This window comes from Antrostomus carolinensis, unplaced genomic scaffold (assembly GCF_000700745.2).
Source record: "Antrostomus carolinensis isolate BGI_N321 unplaced genomic scaffold, ASM70074v2 scaffold34883, whole genome shotgun sequence".
NCBI classification, from domain to species: domain Eukaryota; kingdom Metazoa; phylum Chordata; class Aves; order Caprimulgiformes; family Caprimulgidae; genus Antrostomus; species Antrostomus carolinensis.
The window spans coordinates 23,399-42,475 of record NW_010307850.1 but is presented as its reverse complement, the minus strand read 5'-3'; the positions used below and the strand labels follow the sequence as shown (position 1 = coordinate 42,475).

The following is a 19,077-nucleotide window of genomic DNA, read 5'->3' as shown; positions in this document are numbered from 1 at the left end:
GTCCCTAAGGGCTTTGCCTTGTAGGATGGAATTGCGTTGGTCAACTGCTCATGCATCATCTCTGTAAGCTTTACCCTCCACTGAGCTAAATGTAATCTCTGTGTGTGTTTCTACTTGGGAAGCTGGCAGCCTGGAAGGTTTTCTCAGTTCACTCATGTCTCTTTTCTCTCACACTTGCTTGCTTTCCCCTTCTCCCCCACCAAGGGTTCTGATGTCTCCTTTGAACTCTAGTTTAGTCTTGAGTAGAGTAAAAATATTCTACTCTAGAGAGAACCAGAATGCCTTTCTCTAATGTTGGCCCAGCCATTATTGTGCTAATTTATCTATTGTATTAATTTCTGTGAAGCCTAAGCAGTATCCCAAGACACTTTTTTTTCCCTCTGTTAAGTAAGAGCTATAGAGGATAGATTTAACTGTGTCTGCAGGGCAGTACAAGTTATTGTATGGGATAATAGCCACACAGAATTTGTAAAAATCTGCTAAAATACTTGCATTACTTTTTATAACATATTAGTCCCAAAATGCTTCTGGTGTAGCAATGTAATTAAACATGTATATAAATAATCTGGATTAATATAGAGAGGTTAGCAGAGGGTCTGCTCAACCAAAAAGACAGTCCCTCCTGAATGAAGTATATTGGCATTAGTCATAAAGTTACTTTTTCCTCTACTTAACTTATATTGTTCCTGTTTTGTAGTAATTTTAAACTTTCCAGAAGCAATATTTTGTGTTCTGTGATACTTCTCTTCACTAAACCAGGGGGAATTATATGTACTGAAGAAAAATGCCTATTTGTATTCTTTTTCACATATAGCTACATCTGATCTCTTAAGGTAAAAGAAAACATACAGTAGTAGTAATAATAATAAAATATATCTTTGTCCTTTGAGGTATTCCTGGTTTATCAGGACAGAAAGGGTATCAGGGTCTCCCAGGTGACCCTGGCCCACCAGGACCTAGTGGCCCACCAGGTGTGCCAGGATTGCCAGGTAAGTAAACAAGGCCTCAGATGGACAGTTTTGATGTGTAAAAATTTGCATGCGTTTTTATCACATGGGATTGAGATGTTAATCCAGGTATATCTAAGCAAAGCCTAGGGATTTACACTTAAAGCTGCAGCACAGTTTTGGGATATTTAAAATCATTATCCAACCAGTATGCTTTGAGCTCTTGCCTTCTAACAGGCCCAAAAGCATTTTTAAGCTGATCCCATTGAAGATTAGGATAGCTTTTAGGATGACTGGAAAAGAGCTTGCTGCTTGAGCAAGCAACGTGCCTGCAGGATCTGCCGAGAGACCTTGTCTGTTTCATGTGTTTAGTTCTTATATTGTTAGTCATTATACTCATACTTTGCAAATGGCCAAACGAATGTATTGCAAAGGCTGTCTGGATGTCACACCTTTGCTTTAAAGGATTGCAAGGATCAAGAAAACATTCTGTTTTGTGCTGCTGTTTCCTACAGCTATAACAATTTATCTGAAACCTCGAATCTTTGCTCAGTATGTCTAATTTAGGTCTTGCTCTAAATAGCTTGTTGGGCTTGGGGAATTTTTTTAACTATACAGGACTCAAACTAGATTGAACATTGTAGGTCGCATTTGATTCCATAATAGAAGCTACTGAATACCTGTTGCAGATGAGAAAGAGATAATGTGTTCATTCTGCACAACAGCTCATGAGAGACCAAGTCACACCAGTACAAAATTGTTTCAGTTGGTTAGTAAATCATGGACTGAGATTTGACCCATTTTGTTAGACTAATCTGCAAAACAAAGAAGTTGCCCTGATCAAATCTTGGCTTGGAACAAACTGAAGGTGTTTAATATTTCACTACAAATGGGTGTGAAAAAGCATGTAGGAGCAGTACCAGGCCTAAAGCAACTCCACATCTATTGCCTTTGTAATTAGATGACAAGCATATGATAACGTATGCGTATCAGAAACTTTTAATTATTGCCATTAATTAACTAAAAATACAACTTTCCTAGGCATCAAAGGAGACACGGGGCTTCCTGGGCAGCCAGGACCAACGGGACCTCCAGGGTTAAAAGGTGCCATGGGAGAGATGGGCCTTCCAGGTTAGTTACTGTGCTTGTATTTTACTCCATTTTGGATAGTGTTTTCCTTTGATATGGTACAAAGGTGAATCTGCTTGTGTGCAGGATCTAATAATTTATTTAAATGGCAATGCAGATAAGGAATACATAAAGCTCTACACACATATTTGTTGAAATAGTACATAAGAAATTGGAAATACCCATTAAAATATAAAATGCAAATAGCAAATATATTGTAAATACAAACTATTTTAAAGTGCTTACAGATGTAGAAGCAGAAGGATCTGAATTTTGTAACTATCATACTTATATGGTTTCTCAGATTCCACTCTGTGAAAGTTCAGAAAAAAGATGATTCTGTAAAGCCACCTGTCAGAAGACAGATATCAGACACAAGCAAAGGGGAAGGAGAAAGTCAATTCTGTTATTTAGAAAGATTGCTGAAAAAAAAATTCCAGTTTCTGAGGATTCTAATATTACCTTGTACTTAGATACTATGACGAGATATTTGGATTTGTGTAAATTAAGAATAAAAAAAGAAAGCTTAGAAATGTCATGCAAAAAAGCCATGAGGTATTTTTAAATAATTGTTTTAATTCGTTTTTGAAAATAAAAACACATTAGGTATTCAAAGCCAGCCAGTCAACTTGTTAGTCCTTTCTTGTTCAGTTGCTGTAGTTTGAGTGATTTAATTAAATCACTGCAGAAGTTCTATTTGTATTTATAAAACTTGTATTTCATCTTTTGGATAGGTCCCCCAGGGATTAAAGGCAGCCAAGGAATAGCAGGACGTCCAGGACAGCCTGGGCCTGCAGGATTTCCTGGATTGAAAGGGGAGAAAGGTGACCCTGGTCTTTCAGGCATTGGTATTCCTGGTCTCCCTGGACCAAAGGTACATTTACAAAATTCTTCAATAGAAAATTCCACGAGGAAATTAGATTCTGTGTTGATTTTTTTTTTTTTTTTTAGCTATAACTTAATATATATCATGTATAAGTGTAAATATGTATATAAATATATTAATAACAAGCAGGGTTGACTGTGGTTTGTTCTTCTTAAGTGGGAGCAAAAATTTCTGATTTAAAAGGTGAAAATATTTATATATAATTTAATCTGGTTAAAGGAGAAGATTGTTTACCAGACTTTTCAAGTTGGGTTCAATAAGTGGCCCTAGTCTGCACTAATGATAACTGCTGTCATTTTGGTAGTTGGTAGGGATTTATACAATTAATGTCATCGTTCCCATAACTACAATTATGTAGTTAATGCTAAAAAAATTAAGATAATATGCATTTAAGAATAAATTACTAAGAAGCTGGATATATCATGATTACTGCTGCTTAAATTTTTTAAGTCTATATAATATAAACATTTGCACTAATGTTTATCTCTATCATCCTTTCTGTCACTCACAAAGAAGTAACAAAAAGGCCTACAGAATATCTAGCAGCCTCCACTGATGCCTTACAATTGATATAGAGCAGCAATTAATTTAGCAAAAACATTGCATAAATAAAGGTCTGCAGATTTCTCTTTTTCTTCTGCATCATCATGGGGTAAAAATCTCTTGCCTGCTCTGAAAGAAGAGAGAACACTTTTTCCTTTAACTTAGGCTAGTTCTGAAGAAAAGCTATGATACTGTATACAAAATTGTAGAGGAAAACTGTTACAATCTTTACCATTGCTATTTCCAGTTAATTTTCTGTGTGAGGTGGTTAACATTAACTGGATATAAGGAAAAGTGTACACAACATAATGGTGACCTTTTTGTGATGGTAAGACTGGGAACATACAAGAAGGGCTTACCCATCTTACAAAGGCTGACCTCTTATTTCTGCTTAATGTTTTCCAGGGTGATCCTGGTTTGCCTGGATACCCAGGTAGTCCAGGCAGTAAAGGTATAGCTGGAAATCCTGGTTTGCCTGGCTTTCCAGGCAGTCCAGGTGCAAAAGGAGAACCAGGCCTTCCTGGATTCCCAGGTAATTCTGAACAGGATTTTTTTTTAATTATTTTTCCCCTCTTGCTTATATTGGTATGTAGATTTAAACACAGTGGGTAATTGGTAAACAGCTGCAGCTTCTTTCAAATTTCTAGCAATCTGCTGCTTCTAAGCTTTGTGCTGTAGGAATTGTCACTGCAAGACACTGCAAGTGTATAAAGGCATCACTTAAGTGCCTTCTGAAATTATTCATCTGCTCTGAAAGGGATGTAGCAGTTGCATTAGCTAATGCTCCCCACAGCAGTCACTCTCACCTGCTCTGACTCACAAAATACCTGTGCTTGGTTCCATATTTTTCCTTCATGAATCAATTAAAAAGTGTCATCAAAAAAACTAGGCTTTTTAAATAGCATTTATTGTCTAAAAAATACGTTCTAAAGAGAAATCTCTTTCTGAAACATAATGAAATAAGGTTTTGCACTCTTCTCTAAAAATATTGAGAGATTGTTTAATAGGTATATGTCAGTTCTTTCATTCTAAATTTAAAGAAACAAGGTTTTTACCTGTGCTGCATTTGCAGCAATAAAGGCTGTTCTATCAGCATGCTTAAGCAGCTTTAATGTTAGGAAGTTAGGGAATTTGTAACAGTGTAGTCATGGCAGCAGGAGGAAGAGAACAAAACCTGTCCATGAACCTGACAGTTTTTAACTTCTCCCTCATGTTGTGCCTGAAAGATTGTGAATAGTCAAAACAGTGTAGAGAGACCCTACCTCGATCAGGCTCAGGTGCTGTTCAGAACATACATACAGCAGCAGATCGTTTGTTTCTCCTACCTCTCACTCAGGTCATGCAGTAGGGGTGAGAATCCAGTGTAAATTCTAACTAAAACTATCTTTATTAAGATCCTTTCTTAGGAAAGGAAAAGAGGAATGAGGAAGGACTATCCAACCACAGTTCACAATGCTTTAAATTTGTTGCCAAGCAGAAACACTTGTCTCTAAAATAGTAATTTCCTAGCAGACTGCCAGACTCATGGTGTCCTTGGCCACAAGCACTCAACAGTTAAGACAGAATTTTGAGAGTAGCAGTAAGGACAGTTGTGCTAATATGTTTTGTTTCTGTGTGTTCTTTGCTTTATAGTTCATCTCCTTGATCAGCTTAATCTGTGAAATGAGTATAAATGCAGTATCTTCATACAATTAGCTCACTTGCTGCTCAGAGCATGTCAGATTATAGCATTTCAAGATCTGCTGAAAAGCCAGTTTTGTACTTACTTGATTGAAATGCCTGTACTTTACAGGAACGCCAGGAATTCCAGGACCAAAAGGTATTGAGGGGCCTCCAGGTAATCCTGGCCTGCCTGGACCACCTGGGCCAGTAGGTGAGCATGAACGGTGCAGCAAAGGTCAGCTGCTTCTGTGAAAAGCCTAACACATGAAGCCACTTCCTTTATTATCTTTTTAACACAATGAAAATGCACCCATATGTATACAGATGCTCAAGCACCACTGCACACAGTTCACTGAAATTAAACAGAAAAGAAAGAAGTTTTAACTTTCTCTTGACGTGTCTGCTGTCATAGTCATAGCATTAGCTATTGAAACAAGAAGTTAACTGTTTCAGTATTTATGAGCTTTACTTTTTAAGTATTCAAGTGGTCTAACCTGTTTTTATAGGAGCAAAATTCTAATTTATACTAAAGAGAAGCATAGTATTATTTTTAGCAAACACTAACTGCTTAAAAGGTCACATTCCTAAAAACTCATTCTAACTTGTCAGGGAGGGAAAGGGGGAGAGAGAAGTTTAAATTTTAAGATTACACCCTTGTGAATTTGTTATTACATTGTCACACCTTCAGATTTAGATGGTGGGGAAGTGGAGGGAGGTTGCTTTTTTTTTTTATTGCAGGTTAGGCATTACTGTGCTAATGTGTTCTGTCTTCCTTTTAGGTGACATTGGTCGTCCTGGCCCTCCCGGTCCTTCAGGGGAGAAGGGACAGCCTGGTCGAGATGGTATCCCTGGACCAGCTGGTCAGAAGGGTGAACCAGGTTAGGTATTCTTCCTGTTTGTTTTTCCCTCTTCACACTGCATTATGATGTCCTGCTTTCTCTATTCTATTTTTCCTGTAACTGCCCATACACCTTCAAAGCTGCTCCTGCAGTTCCCAACTGCTGAATGGTTCACAAAGAGTGCTGTCAAGCTGCCAATGAAGCACAGGACAAGAATTCAGTCAGTTCTTAGATTTTTAATGCCTGACTTCAACTCCAATCCCTGTTCCTGTATTCCACGGTGTCTGTATTGCTTCAACTCAGTTACAGAATAGATAAAGTGTGAAGTATGCCTTAAAGACAGAACCTCGACCAAAAATGCAAATGTATTAACTCCCAAAATCTGGAAGAGTATCTTGTAAATGAATGGAAATACTTGTGAAAGTTACAGATGCATTTTGTAGCAAAACCTCTAGCTTCACTGTAGACTGGAGAATGAGAATCCTGGTAGTCTCAAGGAATCAACAGATTTAGATGAACAGCACTTTCATAGTTCTCAGCCTCATGTTCCTGTTCCTGGATTCTTGAAAGCTAAATGTTCATTATTAACTGAATCTGTTTCTTTTCAGGTCTACCAGGTTTTGGGCGTCCAGGACCTCCAGGACTGCCAGGATTATCAGGTAAAGTTTCTTTGTTGTTCTTTGTTAAAAAGCTTGAATGTAAAATGTATCAATACACCAAAAAAAAGAAGGGCATGTTGTATGTTCTGCAACAAATGAATGCCATAGCAACAACTAAAATAACTTTTTTTTCTCTAAGCAAACTGTTTTCACACAACACTATGGTGATAAAGACACTCATTTTTGACTACTGAATTTTGTAAATTAGCAATTATGCAGACAGAATAAATCCACACAGGATAATACTCTACTGCATTGTGTAGAACTTTGCTGACTTTTCTCAGTAAATACAGCATTCGTATGACAGATGACAAATGAAGCTGCTTTGAAAATATAGCTGCTTGCTATATTTTCAAAAGCAACTTCATAACCTAAATTATATTCTTTTCCAGTAGCATAAAAGCTCCTAAATTCCTCAAGCTTATTTGAAAATTTTGCAAGTATGTCTTTCAGCAGCATTTCAAAAAAACGATGAAGTCTTGACAGATTTCTTCACAGAAAGCTTTGCTTGTAGGCTTACAAACTCAGAGGATGTTTATGAATTACATCATCACTGAGTAGTAAAATGAGACCTTGTAAGATCTTTTAACGTGTCAGAAGCTATAGCACTTTCTCCTGCAAGAATTATTAACCCTAACTCTTTTCTGAATGTTAAACCAATTTTATACTGTCTCACTGGGCAAATGGGGTGAGTTGTGGCCAGACTTGCACTTCTGCAGAGAAAGAAATGGCTCTGCAAATTGACATTTGGACTTTTTTGCACACCAATTTATAACAGTATTCATAAACATGTCTTTTTGGTTTTACAGGGCAAAAAGGAGAAGTGGGGTTACCTGGCCCACCAGGGCCCCCTGGACTTCCAGGTCTGAAGGGAGAACCAGGTTTCCAGGGATTCCCCGGTCTACAGGGTCCACCAGGTCCACCAGGAATACCAGGGCCACCTCTGGAAGGCCCTAAAGGTAGCCCTGGCCCACCAGGTGTTCCAGGAAGGCCAGGTAAGAGCGTGATCCATACCTTATCAGCATCTGCCAGTACTTTCATATTTTGCTGGTAGGTTATCAGCCTTTAAAGTGTCCCAATTTATTTGGATGGATAAATTCAAGCCTCATGGCATAGGTCTTAATATTTGTGGGCAACCAGAGGATTTTGTTGCCAAAAGTAACAGAATCTAAAAATAAACCAGCTTCAGTTTCTATTAATTTCTGATACCTGGCAGCAAAAACCCAATGCGTTGATACACGGGAGATTCTCCGCATGCTGTCACAGTAATCATCTAGCGAGCACCATACCGACTTTTGAACATCTGATGCCTTTGCAGTATTGTCACGTGATCAGCAAATGTCATCGCGCACAAAAAACCAAAAGTAACAAACCCCATCATTTTAAGAGTCATGAAAATCAAATTCACACTAGCATCACAGCATGATCAAATTGGATAGCTGCCTCTTCATCTTCGTGTCATGTAACATAAGTCATTGCTCCATTGTGTCACGTGGCTCCCATGGACTCGGTGCACCATTATGCTGTGTTCATCTTTCCATTCCATGTTTGCATTTTGTTCCTGCACCAACTGATTCTGGGAATGAAAAAACTACTATACCGAGTTAACATTGCTGAGCAACTCCCTGCCATGGATTAGAATTTGATTTATATTTTGTGTCATAGAATGTTTATTTTCATTTAGATACTGCTCTTGAAAAATCTAACTTTAATGAACCTGTCACAACTCTGGATCAAGCTTATTGCTGTTTCTTGAGTCCAGAAGTACTTTGCCACCAGTAAGACTCATCTTACTTAACATGCTTGATATTCTCCTTAAAGGAGACTACTTTCAAACCAAGCTATTGGCCAATTATTGGGGTTTTTTTCTTTGCATATTAATGGAGAAGTAATATTTTTATTTATTGCCCTCAAATTCTGACCTCAGAATTTTCTGTTATTCAGAAATCTGTTTGGGAAAAGTTAGTTTTGAGTTAGTACATTTGTAAAATAGCTGCTACACATACATTGCTCGGTTTTGAGTATCAAGGGAGAGTTTATTTTTGCAGTATGCACTTGGAAAGATTTTAAGATTTGCTTTTTCCTCATGCTCTCTTCCAATACAGGAGGAGGCAATCCCACTGAAAAATGTTTTTATAATTCAATTTTATCAAAATATTTTCACTAGAAATGGAATTGAGTCATATTTTATTATTTTCAATGGCAGTATGAGCTTTTTGCTTGTCCAGAGTAGGCTATGAACTCATCTATCATAACTGTGCATTTTAAAAAAATATTAATTGTAAAAAACAGTTGCTTTAAATTTTTAACACCTTAAACTGGGGTGTTATTTGCCAGTATAATGACGTTTTCTTTTAGCCATAGTAAAAATACCTGAACTGTGTTGTATCCTAAACCTGCTTTTTATGTGACTGGTGTGGAACAGCCCAATGGGTGGTTAACTCACAGCCAGTCACAATTGCTAAGCAGCTCCTGATGTATAATAAAACTACCAACAGAGATTCTATGCTCTGCTCTAGCATTGGTGTTTTTATGAAGCTTCTCACCCAGTTTGCTGTTCTCTGTATAATCAGGTGCTTACTGCCTCCAACCAGCTTGGGAGGCAGAGGAATGGTGGGACTCATTTTGTGCAGTTTTATGAGCATTGGAAGGGGGGAAAACAACCAGTGAGGTTCTGCTCAGCCATGTTCTCTCTCTCTCTCTCTCTCTCTCTCTCTCTCTCTCTTTCTCTTATTTCCATTTTTGTTGCATGCAATGTATAAAGTAAAGCATTTGTTTTGCTCAGTTATGCGTGAACTAATGTGGATAAACCAAACTATTATTGCAGTTCTGGTACAATCAGCACTCCAGCCTTTTGTTTCAAATGATAACACAGTCTATTGTTGGAATGCTGATTTTGTAACATTTCAACATAAGGCAGTTAGTCATAAAAGCAGCTGTGTGGCTGTCAAACTACCCCCCTTCTAGGGACATAAATAAAACCAGAAGCTGTATGTGTACACTGTTTGTTGTTGACTTCTGGGTATATTCTAAGATTAGTAAAAATGATGGAGTCAAACATGATGTAGCTCCATGACTTCAGTTGAGTTGCCCCTAAAACAAATGTTGGTAGACGGTGTTGGGATGGATTTATTCACTGATCATAAAATTAAGCTAATTTCCAGGGCAACACAACATTGCTGTTACTCCAGAAGTCTATTTTCATGGCTATGAATAATAATAGTTTGGTGTTTTGCATACTGTATGTAAAGGAATATTGAGCTAAATCTAAAAATAAAGGTTTAGTTGAATATGTTAGCTTGTTGATATTTCTAACAATTTTGATGTTTTTCCCCTTGTTCTAATGATGACCTTGGTGAACTTTGACCCCCTACTCCCAGGTCCCTCAGGTTAGCCCCTTAACTCCAAATTAATAACTTTGCATGAAAATTAATGTATATACTTTTGTAGTGTCTAAATGTAGATATGCCGAGTCATTTTTTCAGACATACCTTTTAATTTGTGGTAGAAAAGAAAAGCTCAGAGTTGGCTTTCAGGCTTTTCCTCCATGTTGCTATAGGACTGACATTGGAAGGACATAGTGTTGCTCTTCCCATGGTGAAAGATCATGTGGGTCCAGATTTGCAAGGCCTTTATAAAGTGTCTCCAACTGTGAAACTTGTTTTAGTATATTTATTCTCAGTGCAGTTGAAAACAATATATACTGGTTTCCATCTTATTTAAAAAAGCATATTGCGCTGTCCTCCCTTGTCTTTGTTGTATAATTGTGTTTTGTAGCTTGGGCAAATGACAGTATTCATTTTTGTAACACCTGCTACTGTTGATTTTGGACATTTTCAAGTGACTTAAAAAAATTAGATGCTTCTTTTATACCAACAGTGTCTGCATGAAAATTTATATATAGTAACAGTGATGCTTTACATTCCAAATTTAGAGCATTGTAACTTTCCAGTGCAGAGAAATCCTTCTTACCGTTGTTTTGCTTCACCAGCACGTTTAGAGGAAATGAGGAAAGCTCTTCCTTTAATATTTATTTAATGAAAATGAAGCATACAGCCCTCCCCTCCCTAATGCTAGGGCAGTGGAACAGGACTGGTAAGAGCATGGTCATTTTCACAACCTTCGTGTAATTTTACCATATCAGCGTGTAGCATGAGCCACCTCTTGGGAAGATTTTTAACGTCTGTGTCTAGATTGAAAATGACTCGGTATATCTATTTAACAATAATGATGTCTTTAGGTTTTGCTATGATGACTTTCAGGAAGCAAAGAACTTGCTTCCTGAAAATTCAATAAAGGAATACAATTTAGTTTTTAGTGTGCTGTCCTAAGCACTGTGAGGTAGCAAATGTGGTAGATTCTGATGTTTGAATCCTAGCTTTATGCAGTCATATAAAAAAATGAATGTGGCTTTACCTTTTAATTAAACTGTGGTCACACAACCAGTAACCACACTTTTAAAGAGGGCTACTATCATGGGGATGCTGAGAGGAACTTACCAATTGCTTCACGTTTTGTTCCACCATGTGACTTTGTCTAGTCAGAATTCAATGATCAACAAATATAAGCCAGATTTATAAATCATGGCAAAACTTATCTAACAGTGAAATATAGTTTATAAGTACTTAACAGTGACAATTAAATGTCCATGTCATTATTTTAACAACTGTATTGCAGTTAGTATTTAAAATAATTTACCAAGTATGTAAAAAATAGTGCATTGAGGTAAACCTGACATATTTATTGTAGTTTTGTAGCTGCAAATTGCATGGTGAGATGTTAATATACTTAAATCATTTCACTGACATGAAAGATGCAAGTGGCACAGGGGCTAAAATCTGTATTAATTCAGGAGCATAGTAGGGACAACCATCTTACCTTTTGAAAGAGGACATTTAAGTGATTTTTCTAAGGATGTCATCAAATGCCATTCTTCATAATAACCTTAAACACCTTGGGGTATTTTTATCAAGAAAAAATAATGCCAAGAGTAAAGACAACAAATTAAATTTGTAAGTTCTGCTGTATTTTTGCTTATATCATTTGCAGCCCTTTTGATCTCTATCAGTCCTGCTTACCATCTTGAAGAGGTTGTAATTGTATTCAGATAGCTGAAGCTCGTATCTGATAAGTGGTGATGAGTCCTTTTGTTAATCACATGCCCCCCTGCCCAAAGCAATATTTTGCTCAAGAGTAAGTTGGCATTCACAATTTAGCTGCTATTTGCCAAGCTCCAGGCCCTTTGATGTTGAATATTGTCAGTGAAATGGTTACATAGTCCAAATCCAACTGTCAGTAGGACTAACCAGTCACAGGCCTCAGCTGTAATGTTAAAGCAATAACACATTCTTTAGTAAAGCTTTAAGTTTGCTGTTAAATGAAGTGTCAAAGTAGTCTCAGTAGAGCCTAGTCACCAGAATAACTTGTATCTGAAAATACATATCGTTGTGTATTCATGTATGGTTTTATGCATGCATGTGGATTATATTGTAAATACAAAATATGCTGGTGAAATGGGTTGTTGTGTAGTGTATATGCTGTCATCTGTACTATTTCTAACTAGTAATCTTGTTTTGTACTGTGTGATGTCTGACCCCTCTAACATCGATCATTGGGCTTTGGTGAACTCTGATCCTTCCAGGTCTTCCAGGTTAGACTCTTAACTCGGTCAATTTATTTTACTGCATTGCACTTGATGTAAGAGAAACGGATGTTTTCCTGTAATTCTGTGATTATCTTTTTTAAGGACTGTGGTTACCCTGCAGATCATGTGTGTTTGATTAGCATGCCTCAGAGGGTAACCTGTTATTATTTTGCATGTGTACAGTACTAGACCAGTATAAAAGAGCAAAATGAACACAAAAAATCTTTGCATGATGGGATGTTTTCTGTAGCTGGAACTGCTACAGGATATGTGTGAAATCTGGTACAAAATTTCTGTTGATTTAGAAAGAAAAATTTTGGAAGGAATACTATACTCAGATTTGCATGCACAGAATTTATCCACGGAATATAGACTAGGAGGATGTCAAAGGAGATGTTTAATTATTTGAGGTTGCAGAAGAATTGAAAATCCAGCACACTGATAAATGTTCTTAGATTTGCTATACTACAGGAGAGAATGTCATAGCACTGTCCTGCACAGAGATCCTTTTGTTAATTAAATTATGAGATCTAACTTGTGAAATGTTATTAGCTGTTGCTGCACTTGCATATAGTTTGTTTTGCCACACATTAAGATCAGTAACCTTCTATTTAGATGGTGTCATAAAGGTGGGACTCTCATCTTTCAGCTCTCCAAATACTTAAGTTTCATTTAAATCCACTGCTTTGCTTTGGATTAATGTGGCTGTAGCAAAGGGAAAATATTTAAAGACCAGACCATTTCCTCTATTGGATTTCCACAGTGTAATTCTATTAAAGATAGACAAATCAGTTGGAGGGAGAGTCATTCAATATAAGGAAGTTTCTGCAACTCAGATTAGTATTTAGGTAAGGCAGAATGGTGGGCTTCCTGCTGCCCAGCAGTCAGCATATACTGGGCTTCTCAAATGCCAAATGCAAATATTATGCAAACATTATTAAGTATGCCAAATTCTAACAGGAAAAAAGCAGCAATATTTTGCATTGTTGAGACTGGCTTTCAAAAGGAATTCAGTCTGTTAAGATAGCACTTAGGAGATGATGAATTTAATGCAGGTCAGCAAAGGGGATATTTGTACCATCTAACTTTGGGTTTCTTGGCTCCTACTAAAGGTACCAGTCTGGTCACTGGTAAGCTTCTAATGCAGGTGAGTTGCACTGCTTTCTGGAAAGACCTGCTTCTCTTTGTCAGCTAGATAAGGAGCCTTGGTTCCTGATTTGGGTAGTGCAAATAATCCCTCTGTTTGTTTACCTTTTAGTTTATCCTGAATTCAGCATTGAAATAGAGCTGGGAAGTCAAGCCAAAATATCTTTAATTATTTTTTACGCTGAAGGCACAAACCTGGGGAGAATGGATGATAAATACTGATATATGCATATTTGTTCTGCAATGTTAAGGTCCACCAGGCCCAGAAGGTCCACGAGGGCCACCAGGCAATGGAGGAGTTAAAGGGGAAAAAGGGAACCCGGGTCAACCTGGTCCACCTGGCCTGCCTGGTCTAAAGGGAGATCAAGGACCACCTGGACGCCAGGTAGGACAAGAAATGGAGTTTTCCCCCTAACTTATTTTAAATGCAATAACAATGGAATATATTTGGGTGAAATATGTATGCAGTTTATCATAGTAAAATAAAAGGCAAAATGTGATAGCTAACATCCTGTCTTATGGCAAGTAAGAGGGTCTTTTCCTTAATTATCTCCCAGTATCTGGGAAGAATGTCCCCCATTATATTCCCATGGGAGCTGGAGCTGTCAATGTACACTTCTTGTTACAGCATCCAGTGAAGTGAGCAGAATGCATGGCCTCTGCCCTGCAGAGCACTAGTTCACAGACCCCAAGTGTGCTTATTTGTCCCCAGCCACCTTTTCTATCTGTTTTTCCTGAAACTGCTGAAGGAGATGAGTGCATAACATGAAGCTGTTCTGTTCAGGGCGATCCTGGTCGTCCAGGTCTGAATGGAATGAAGGGTGACCCCGGGGTTCCAGGCGTTCCAGGATTCCCAGGTATTTAACTAGCATTTCAATGAAAACCTCCAGACACAGTAACAGCCCCTCAGGGAGAAAAGCAGCCTGATTTTGGCCATTCCTGCAGCAGATTTTGCAAGACAGCATGTTCTTTCACTGTGTAACTGTGTGAATTTGATGTTTCAGGTATGAAGGGTCCTACTGGACCTGCAGGACCTGCTGGCCTCACAGGCAGCCAAGGACTGCCAGGCCCACCAGGTAGGAGTCCTGGGTAGCGTTATTGTCACTTTTGCTCCCTGCCAGTTAGAATTTGTTACACTGAGGTAGGACTGAGTCTGTCTTGGTCAGCAATGATAGCTAAGTGAGCAACAGCTCAAACACAATTCCAAGCTATACTTGTTAGCTCTAGAAGTAATCCTACCGTATTTTGTACTGTATCCAGTCTACACGGATTAACCCCTGCAAGAGCTGCCCTTTGGGAGGGGTCACCAAGAGCACTTTTTTGCCTTTATTATATTGACAGTTATTTGTTGCACTGATAGAGCTCTTGGCTTCTGACTTTGCAAGGAAGAATAACAGAAAATGTTTTTAACGCTCTTTTCTACCCAGGTTTATCTAATACTAAGCTGCTTTCTCTCAGGTCCACCAGGTTTACCAGGTACCATCGGACGAAGCATTGTTGTCAAAGGTGACCCTGGTCCCCCAGGTCCTCCAGGACAGCCTGGGTCAAAAGGGCCACCTGGATTGCCAGGGCCACAGGGATTGCCAGGTATGATTCTAGGTGGCTGCAGAAAAAATGACTAAGAAGTATAGCTGACTGCATGCTGCAATGCGAGTCACTTGGCATAGGCTGCAGAGACAAGTTACTGAATTCAGCAAGAGGTAATAGATAAATGTAAGGTTCTACCATATACATCTGGTTTAATGGTCTTGTTCTTGTCTGACGAAGAAACAATAGAAACAACTTAAAGATTTCTGTAGTGAGATTTTCGGAGCTTTTATTTCAGTTACTCGTTTGTCTATTCTAGGTCCAATTGGTCTTCCTGGTGACCCAGGGCGAGATGGACTACCTGGTTTTGATGGTCCAGCAGGACGTAAAGGAGAGAGAGGTCTTCCAGGCCAACCAGGTACAGTGTTTATCCATTGAGGATGCAGTGATAAAAAGAGATGCTCCCTTTTGTGAGTGCAGGACAATACTGGGAAGTGAGATCTTTGCCTCATGGGAATAATAATAAAATAATAATTTTAGGATTTTCTTAATGTGAAAGTATTACAAGCAGCTGAACATACTTTGGTTTGTAATATTCTTGGAACCAACATGTTGCTGGTCCTTGATGAATAATATTGTCGAGTGCTTTATCTCAAGCTTAATGGCATCCTCTTTGCAGCACAGATGATGCACAGGAGATAATGAAGACAGTAAGAAACAGAAGAGACAGATTAGTAAAATAATTTTAACTTTGCATGGAAATAATGAATTGGGAAAAACAGACTTCATAAAGGAAAGAATTTCACCAAAGGCAGAGATCAGGCTACCTTGCAGCTATAGTTTAGAATTACTGGATTATGATTTGAGAAAATAAATCAGACTAGGCACTGGGACCATTTTCTAAAGATGATACGTACTAAATAGCTATATATTGCAACTTGTGAGAAAAAGTATTAGAGTTAGAACAGTATAAAAATCCATAATGCCATTTTTCTCTGGGTAGCTCTATGAAATCTGTTAGCGTTGTTTTAGTGAAAAAACGTAAATAATAATGACTGTGGAATAACATAGTCTAAATATCTGTAGTTATATTTCCCGGTATTTTTGCTGTTGAAGAACAAATGCCTTTTCTGATACCTTTCTCAGTCATATGACTCATTCTTGCTCTCATTCAGGATTGTTCTAGCCTATTTCCACTTTTTGTGGCCTATTCCAAAACTGACTGCAGCTCTTCTATTCATTTCGGCTTAGGTGTTATCATAGCATGCCCTAGAATGAGACTTGCTTCTGTTTCTGGCTCTGCCAATTTATTTTGTCATCTTGAGCAAGATGTTTCAACATTCTCTTATTAAGCTGCATGCATAGATTAATATGTTTTGGAATTGGGAAGCTAATTTGGACTCATTCCAGTGGCTGTCATGTCCACTGCAGTTGTTATCTTAGTGCCTCATGGCTCTGAACGTATTTAATTTCACAATACCCCGACAACACAGGGCAGTTGCACTGTTTTTTTATAGCTAGCTATGACAGCCTCAGTGATTTAACCAAGCTTCCGTGAAAAAATAATCTGAGGAAGAGAGTGTTAGCAGATACCAGGGTCCCCCAGGTCACAAGACCACGCTACCTTTCAGAGCTACATTAGTCCTAAAAGAGCAAGAAATGGTGTTAATAAATACTGCATGTTGTGTTTCTCTCATGTGAACAGGTTCACGAGGAATACAGGGACCTCCTGGTCCTGATGGCTTACAAGGCCCACCTGGTCCCCCTGGAACAGCTTCTGTTGCTCATGGATTCCTTATAACTAGGCACAGCCAGACCAGGGATACACCACTATGTCCACAAGGAACATCAAGAATATATGATGGATTCTCTCTTCTGTATGTGCAAGGAAATGAGAGAGCACATGGCCAGGATTTGGGTGAGATATTCTTTATGTTCTCTCTTTAAGGGCAAAGAGGTTGTAGCTACTTCTTCAAATGCTCTGGTTCTCTGAAGATATGAGAGTTTTAGAGATTTCTTAGATTAGGATGGGGATTGCATACTAAGTTCTATTACATCAAGAGGTTGCACATTGTAATTCAGGATGAAACGATGTAAACCAGAACCGAGAAGTTAAGTTTTTCCCCCATGTGACAGTTTGATAGCACATGCTGTGCACTTACAGGTGGAGAGGAAGAATGCACAATTACTGTTCTCAAAGAACTGCTATAAAAAGCAATGAAGTGAAAACACTGCTGTCATGTTTTTTGTATCTTACTCTCTAGGTACTGCTGGGAGCTGTCTTAGACGTTTCAGCACCATGCCCTTCATGTTCTGCAACATCAACAATGTTTGTAATTTTGCATCAAGGAATGACTATTCGTACTGGCTATCGACTCCAGAGCCAATGCCGATGAGCATGGAGCCACTGACTGGGCAAAGCATCCAGCCTTTCATTAGCCGGTGAGACAAAGCAAGCTGGTGAAGGGACTTGAGCACAAGTCCTATGAGGAGAGGCTGAGGGAGCTGGGGTTGTTTAGTCTGGAGAAGAGAAGGCTTAGAGGTGAGCTCATCACTCTCTTCAACTACCTGAAGGGAGGTTATAGCCAGGTGAGGGTTGGTCTCTTCTCCCAGGCAACCAACAATAGGACAAGGGGGCATGGGCTCAAGCTCTGCCAGGGGAGGTTTAGGTTGGATGTTAGGAAGAAATTCTTTACAGAAAGAGTAATCAGGCACTGGAACGCCCTACCCAGAGAGGTGGTGGATTCACCATCCCTGGAGGTTTTTAAAAAGAGATTGGACGTGGCCCTTAGTGCCATGATATAGTAATTGGAGTTGGATCAGGGGTTGGACTTGATGATCTTGGAGGTCTTTTCCAACCCAATCTATTCTATGATTCTATGAGGTCTCTTTTTTAGTATCTGGATTAATAGCATGTCTTACTTCCAATGTGCAGGTTGGATATTAGATCAATCTGTCATGTTTTGCTCTGGAAAATACTAGGAAGATATCTTGGTTTAAAGTATTTGTTGTCTTAAAAGGTCTGTCTGTGTGCAGCAGTGATAATTAGAGGCTGAAAGGCTGTAAGAGCTCTCCTCGACTGAGGAAGCTATGTAGTGAGCAGTGCAAGATCACCATGGACAGGAAAGAAAACACAAGAGCCATTAGCCCTAAGATTAAGGCATTTACTTGGGGACTTTGAGCTTCTAGTTTCTGTTTCAGGAACTGCTTCAGTATTTTACCCAATGGTTGTTAGTGGAAATACGGCAGATCTTGCACTCCAAAATAACTGTCTTATTGCAGTTACAAAATGCGTGAGAAGTAGAAATCTAGAATAATAGGACAGCACCTCACAGGCTAGTTTTCTTCCCTTTCTCTATGTAAGAATTCTTAATAAAATATACTCCTATTATATTTTAATATCACATGTTTCTCTGAAACTCCCACCGTGTCCAGATGTGTTGTGTGTGAAGCTCCTGCTATGGTGATAGCTGTCCACAGTCAGACCATTCAAATTCCTTCGTGTCCTCCAGGCTGGGACTCCCTTTGGATTGGTTATTCTTTCATGATGGTAAGAACTGCCTCCTATTCCAGAAGTGGCTAGTACCCACTTGTGTCCTCAACTAGCTGCTTTAGGACTTTGTTAAAAACTACAAAAGCCTTTACCTTCAGTGACTAACCACGGTAGCCAAGATTAACAGTGATTTTCCAGTACACAGAACCCAGTGTAATTGATATTTATAGAGGTATCTTGACACCACATTATCTCAACCAAGAATGAATAGTGATTCTTCTAGCAGTTGAATGCTGTGCTATTTAATTTTTAGCACCTATTACAAGATCCTTGTTTGTGTGTTTCTTTCCTCCACCAGCACACTAGTGCTGGAGCAGAGGGCTCTGGACAGGCCTTGGCATCACCTGGATCCTGTTTAGAAGAATTCCGTTCAGCTCCGTTTATTGAATGCCATGGTCGTGGCACGTGTAATTACTATGCCAATTCATATAGTTTCTGGCTGGCAACTGTAGAGGTGTCAGAAATGTTCAGGTAAGAAAACCTGTTTCTTGTATATTGCTTTATTCCAGAAAGAAAGCTTTGGAAACTGAATTTATTCCAAAG

General features: G+C 38.7%; 1 protein-coding gene across 1 annotated transcript in view; it reads left to right on the top strand.

The window, feature by feature from the left end:
• COL4A5 (collagen type IV alpha 5 chain) overlaps nucleotides 1–19,077 on the top strand; it is a gene marked incomplete at its 5' end in the record, with an annotated part of 33,718 nt that overhangs the window by 12,189 nt on the left and 2,452 nt on the right. Inside the window, 19 exons of the mRNA XM_029084406.1 lie at nucleotides 891–989; nucleotides 1,989–2,078; nucleotides 2,810–2,949; nucleotides 3,910–4,036; nucleotides 5,297–5,377; nucleotides 5,946–6,044; nucleotides 6,614–6,664; nucleotides 7,474–7,659; nucleotides 10,045–10,053; nucleotides 12,306–12,314; nucleotides 13,706–13,839; nucleotides 14,239–14,311; nucleotides 14,459–14,530; nucleotides 14,913–15,041; nucleotides 15,301–15,399; nucleotides 16,687–16,899; nucleotides 17,246–17,423; nucleotides 18,417–18,531; nucleotides 18,833–19,005. Of these exons, the coding sequence (XP_028940239.1) occupies nucleotides 891–989; nucleotides 1,989–2,078; nucleotides 2,810–2,949; nucleotides 3,910–4,036; nucleotides 5,297–5,377; nucleotides 5,946–6,044; nucleotides 6,614–6,664; nucleotides 7,474–7,659; nucleotides 10,045–10,053; nucleotides 12,306–12,314; nucleotides 13,706–13,839; nucleotides 14,239–14,311; nucleotides 14,459–14,530; nucleotides 14,913–15,041; nucleotides 15,301–15,399; nucleotides 16,687–16,899; nucleotides 17,246–17,423; nucleotides 18,417–18,531; nucleotides 18,833–19,005 (2,077 nt within the window). The remainder of the gene's footprint in view (nucleotides 1–890; nucleotides 990–1,988; nucleotides 2,079–2,809; nucleotides 2,950–3,909; nucleotides 4,037–5,296; nucleotides 5,378–5,945; nucleotides 6,045–6,613; nucleotides 6,665–7,473; nucleotides 7,660–10,044; nucleotides 10,054–12,305; nucleotides 12,315–13,705; nucleotides 13,840–14,238; nucleotides 14,312–14,458; nucleotides 14,531–14,912; nucleotides 15,042–15,300; nucleotides 15,400–16,686; nucleotides 16,900–17,245; nucleotides 17,424–18,416; nucleotides 18,532–18,832; nucleotides 19,006–19,077) is intronic.